This window comes from Myotis davidii, unplaced genomic scaffold (genome assembly GCF_000327345.1).
Source record: "Myotis davidii unplaced genomic scaffold, ASM32734v1 scaffold223, whole genome shotgun sequence".
Taxonomy (NCBI): Eukaryota; Metazoa; Chordata; class Mammalia; order Chiroptera; family Vespertilionidae; genus Myotis; species Myotis davidii.
In genome coordinates, this window is record NW_006294609.1 from 5,230,650 (window position 1) to 5,236,432 (window position 5,783).

At 52.9% G+C, this 5,783-nt stretch overlaps 1 protein-coding gene across 1 annotated transcript in view; it reads left to right on the forward strand.

The window, feature by feature from the left end:
• Nucleotides 1–5,783, forward strand: part of RPH3A (rabphilin 3A) — an 82,906-nt gene that overhangs the window by 43,230 nt on the left and 33,893 nt on the right. Inside the window, exons 12-15 of the mRNA XM_006768935.2 lie at nucleotides 1,234–1,461; nucleotides 2,614–2,693; nucleotides 3,319–3,393; nucleotides 5,438–5,547. Coding sequence (XP_006768998.1) covers nucleotides 1,234–1,461; nucleotides 2,614–2,693; nucleotides 3,319–3,393; nucleotides 5,438–5,547 — 493 coding nt within the window. The remainder of the gene's footprint in view (nucleotides 1–1,233; nucleotides 1,462–2,613; nucleotides 2,694–3,318; nucleotides 3,394–5,437; nucleotides 5,548–5,783) is intronic.

Consider the following 5,783-nt stretch of genomic DNA (forward strand, 5'->3'; position numbering starts at 1 on the left):
GCTAGAGAGACCACTTCTCTCCCACTTCTCCACGAGAGAGCAGAGGGCTGCCTGATCATGGCCCAGCCCACACCCCGAGACCTCCCCGATGAGCTCTAAGGCTCCCCACCCTGATTCCCAAACCCTAGACAATGACCACACGTCGAGTGACTAAGAGTACACCCTGCCTGGATTCAAATCCCTGCTCCTTCACGACCCAGCTGTGTGGCCCTGGGCAAGTTCCTTACCTTCCCTGAGCCTCCGTTTCCTTATTTCTGACATGGGAATAACACTAGGACCTACTTCAGTGACTTATGAGGATTAAACAGACTAATACATATAAAACCGTAGCACGTGGCCGGGAATGTTTAAGACCGCACTAAGTGACAGTGACTATTACATGTGATATATATGCCTGGTCATCCTCACACGCATCACTGTGGCTACAACGTAGTTCTTGCTTTCTGATGCACCAGGCACAAATTTGTATACGTATTCAATAATTTTTAACATGATAGCTACTGCCCTAACCAGTTTGGCTCAGTGGATAGAGCGTTGGCCTGCGGACTGAAGGGTCCCAGGTTCGATTCCGATCAAGGGCATGTACCTTGGTTGTGGGCACATCCCTAGTAGAGGGTGTGCAGGAGGCAGCTGATCGATGTTTCTCTCTCATCAATGTTTCTAACTCACTATCCCTCTCCCTTCCTCTCTGTAAAAAGTCAATAAAATATATTAAAAAAAAATAATAGCTACTATGATTTGAGTGACTTCAGGTATTATAATTCCCATTTTACAGATGAGAAAGCTGAGGCTCAGAGACATTCAGTAATTTGCCCTATACCACACAGCAGAGGTGCAGACCCAGGCTACCCTGGCTCCAGAGCCCACACAAGTGATCAGTACCCTTTGAGGTCTGTTTTGCCTGCATCTGATTAAGCTCGTGGGACTTGTTATAAAACATGGACTTCAAGGCCCCACTGCACGGGCTACTGATTCTGTGTGGGGCCCGTGAACCTGTATTTTGCAAGCTCCTCTCGGTGGTTTTGACAAAGACAACATTCTGAGAACCAGCGACCGGCACAATGTGGTCACCCGTCAGCGGGAGGCCATAATTCTCTGTTGCAGGGCTGTGGGTGAGTCTGGTGCACCTGGTATACAGTAGGTGCTCATCCCTCGTGGTCATGCTGGAGCAGTTGTTGCTGCCGCCATTGTAACACAGGAACTCAGCTGCCTCTTTCCTGCCCTCTCTCCATCTCCCTGCAGACGTGGCCACCAGTGACCTCTGCTACCCAGGGGCCTCCATCCCACCCTGGGAGGAGCGACTAGGAGTCGGAGCCAGGGAGGACCGAGCGGGCCACGCACCAGGCCCTTACTCCCAAGTGTCTGCTGCTGCCCCCCAGCCTGTCGCCACCCCTGCCCGCCAGCCCCCAACCCCCGAGGAGGACGAGGAGGAAGCCAACAGCTACGATTCGGATGAAGGGAGTATGTGGCACTGAGGGCAGGGGTGTCTGGGAAAAGCCCCTTCAGGGTCACCCCCCAGGGAAATGGAGGGCTCCAGGAAGGGCCCTCTACACCCTCCCAGCTGCACAATATGCCAACCGTGACAAATGCATTAACCAAGTCATAAAAATCCAAGTTTGTGTTACCGTATTCACAACACGACATCAACTTACTAAAAAATAGTAACATCCTATTTTTTTATTGGGGTAAAATACCTGTAACATCAAAGTCACCGTGTAACGCATTGTAAAGAGTGCAATTCGGCGATATTCGCTTTGTCCAGTTTGGTGGCTCCTCACCACGTAGATCGTGGAATTATCACGTGACCAGCATCCACTCCTAGGTATACCTACGCGTTTAACAGTTCCAAAACTCTCTACTGTGTGTCTTCAAAGAGCAATTTTTTAAGCCATTTTAAAATTTCTGGATGTTTCTTTTTGCATCCATGCAATCAGGGGTGTATGAAGTGCCTGCTTTATGTCCCTCCCACTGAGACCCAAGTCCTAGGGACACACACATATGTCCCAAGAGCTCACGGTTGGGCAGAGAGATTGGACCCGCTTAGATGAAATGGACCGAGGGCTGTGGGCGGTGGCGTGGCTTTGGCCCACGATGTCACCCCTTCTCGTTGTAAAATGGGAAGCAGAATATTGCCTCCTGGGTGGGACCGAGGAGGGTAAACTGAGGCACCTCCTGGGAAAGTGCTCTGTAAACTGGAAATCATTATCAGGTTAGTGCTAAACACACACGAGGAGCGGGTATCACGTAATACGCACACTTTTCTAAGTGTGTTCTGAGCACGTGCTCATGGGATCTGCCCACGGGGCCTGGGAAGAGTTGCTTTTACTGCTCCTGATTCACAGGTAGGAAGACAGAGGCTCCGGGTGTTCAGGGACTTGGCCAAGCTCCCGCGGCCAGTGAGTGGAGGGGCTGCCGCACATCAGAGGCCAGAGCTGGTGAAAGGCCAGCTGTCCCCTCCCCATCCCGTGCTCTCCCACGGGCCTTGGGGACCGAGCCTTCCTCTCTCTGTAGGCTCAATGCTTAGCCCAGACAGGGCACGTAATCAGCGCTCGGGCAATGTTTGTTGAATGACTGAGTGAATGTTCTCTTGGCTCCTGCCTCTGCCCCCTCCAGCCACCCTGGGTGCCCTGGAGTTCAGCCTTCTCTACGACCAGGAGAACAGCTCCCTGCACTGCACCATCATCAAGGCCAAGGTGGGTGAGGGGCCAAGGGGGGACCACACGGCTGCTCTGGCTTCTCCGGGGACTTGGGGAGGACACGGGTCACCGGGCTCCTCTCTGTTGCCCTGTCTACCTGTGGCAGTGACAGTGGTGAGAAAAAGGCAGAAATTAGCCACAGCCCATATTGTGGGCAAGAACGTTCCCCGGAGATGGTCCCAGAGGGTCATTTCACCGCAGCCGCCTCCCAGGAGCAGAGGCAGTTGATTACAAGGGCAGAGCCCAGCTCCCTGGAGGGGATGAGTGACAATCCAGCCTTGATGGAGCATCTCCATGTGCCAGGCACTTGACAGGTGAAATCGTGTGTATGTCTCCCCCCTTCACGAAGCAGGGCTGTCCGCATCCCATTTGACCTGCGAGGAAAACGAGGCTCAGACAGGTTAAGAAACTTGCCGGAGGACACACAGCCAGGAAGTGACATGGCCGGGCTTTAAGCCCTCTCTGCCTAATTCCAGGGCTCTTCTTCTCTCTCTCTTCGGAGGGGGAAGCACATGGGATGAACTGACGGGCGGGACGGAGGCCAGGGGCTGTGCCCAGGGGCTGCAGCAGCAGAGTGGCCGGCCCTCCCAAGGCCCTCGCACCACTGCCTTTTCTCTTGCAGGGACTGAAGCCCATGGACTCCAACGGCCTGGCTGATCCTTATGTTAAGCTGCACCTCCTGCCGGGAGCCAGCAAGGTACCATATGGCCTGGGCCTCTTGGCGAGCCAAGAACATGGGCCCTGGCAGGCACCCAAGGTTCCCAGCCCAGAGCCTAAAATAGCCCAGCTGCCCCCAACCCCCTCCTCCCTGAGTGGCCAAGTCCTCGCCAGGGGTGAGAGGTGGGCCAGGAGTCATTCTCCCTCAAGGGGCAGGGGCTCTGCCCGTCTCTCCAGCCCAGAAACCTGAAATCCAGGAGCGTCCAAAGGCCAGGGGAGAAGCAGATGCCCCCATGATGCCCTCACCTGCTCACATACCTTCCATGGCTCCCCAGTGGAAAGGAGTCGCTCTCTTTGGATCTCAGGGCTAAGCACCTGAGAGAATGTTCTGTCCTGAGAGAAATGTGCCCCCTCCCACCTTGCCGCTCCCTGGTCATCGCTTTGTCTGCGGAGGGGACATGGGGTTCGACCCACTCAGATGGGCTTACTTGGTCCATTTGATGTGGATGCGCCAAATACAAGGGTGACCGTGCACTTGGTTGCATGATCTCAGCAAACTGCACGTTAAAAATCTCTGCTGCAAGTATTGAATGCAGACAAAAGAGGACACACGCACACGCACACACACACGTACACACACACGCACATGCACATACACACACATGCACATACATATACACACACATACACACACACACACAATCTTTTTCTTGGTTTAGATCAAGGAACAACAGTCTCTCATCTGGCCATGGCCAGACTGTGAAGTGTTTGGCCACTTCTTCTAACTCCCCAGCGACATTTGCTTCTCCTGAGGCTCTCTCCTTCGCTCACTCCTAAATCCAAACTTGCTTTGCCAAGGGATCCAGTGAGTCATGTTAGTCTGAATTAGATTTCTCACCAGGCCCCTCTTCTGAGTTTAGTACATTTCTAGCCTCTCTCTTAGAGTGAAAAACTTTGTCCTCCTCCCCCGCCCCCAGCCCCCTAACAAATTTCAGGCATGAAGGATGCTATTTGGGGAAACCTACGGAACCCTCCCAGGATCCCCAGAAATCGTTCCTTCGCTGCCTAGGAGTGGGTGACTCTTATTTCTGCCTCCCTGACCTAGAAATGATTTTTCCCTCAAAGGAAAATGCCTCAACTTCCTTCCTTCCTTCCTTCCTTCCTTCCTTCCTTCCTTCCTTCCTTCCTTCCTTCCTTCCTTCCTTCCTTCTTTTCTAAAAAGTGAATGAGTTATTTATTTTTATTATTTTGTTAATCCTCATCTGAGGATATTTTTCCATTAATTTTTAGAAAGAGTGGGAGTGAGAGGGGAAGACAGAGAGAAATATTGATGTGAGAGAAACACATCAATTGGTTGCCTCCTGCACGAGCCCCGACTTGGGCCCCGGCCGGGGAGGAGCCTGCAACTGAGGTATGTGATTCCTTGACTGGAATCGAACCCAGGACCCTTTGATCTGCAGACTGACACTCTATCCACTGAGCCAAACAGGCTAGGGCTCGATCTTTCTTCTTTTAATCCTCACCTAGGATATATTTTTTCCATTGCTTTTTCAGAGAGAGAGAAGGGCGGGGGGTGGGTGGGAGCAACAGAGAGAGAGAAACATTTATGCAAGAGAGAGACATTCATTGGTTGACTCCCACATGCACCCCAACTGGGACCAGAAACAGAGCTTGCAACCAAGGTAACATGTCCTTGACCATGATCAAACCCGAGACCATTCATTCCACAGGCCAGTGCTCTCATGCCCTTGACTGATATCAAACCTACTGACACTCTAACCACTGAACAACACCGGCCATGGCACTGCTTTTTAATCTTAATGGAAAGTTCAAAGAGAGAGCCTACTGTGTGGAGGGAGGGGTGGCTCAGTGTCCAGCCCTGTTGATGGCTGCAGACATCAGCCTGAAGATGCCCCCACTCCCTGAGATGAACATTTGGGAGCCCCTGAGCCCCTGTATACTCCTAAAGGGGGTGTCTCCTAAATTACTCCTCCACCCGCCCCCCCAAATCAGCCCAAAGGGTGTGGCTGCGGGGCTGGCTCCCCACTGAGGCTGGTGTCTGTCTGTCCGTCTCTGGGCTCTAGTCCAACAAGCTTCGGACAAAAACCCTGCGGAACACCCGGAACCCCATCTGGAACGAGACCCTCGTCTATCACGGCATCACGGACGAGGACATGCAGCGGAAGACGCTCAGGTACCTGCCGGGTGGGCAGAGGGGGCCAAGGCTGGCGGATCGAGACGCGTGCGGTCCTTGTGGGGCCACGTGTTAAAACCTCTCTGCGTAGCGTCTTTCTTTCTTTTTTTACTTCTACAAAACAACATGTGTTTCTGGTAGAAACTTCTAACAATACAGATAAGTGAAACTCTTCGCATCTTGGGGTCTGGGCATCTGGGGGGTGTGTGTGTGTGTGTGTGTGTGCGCGCGCGCGT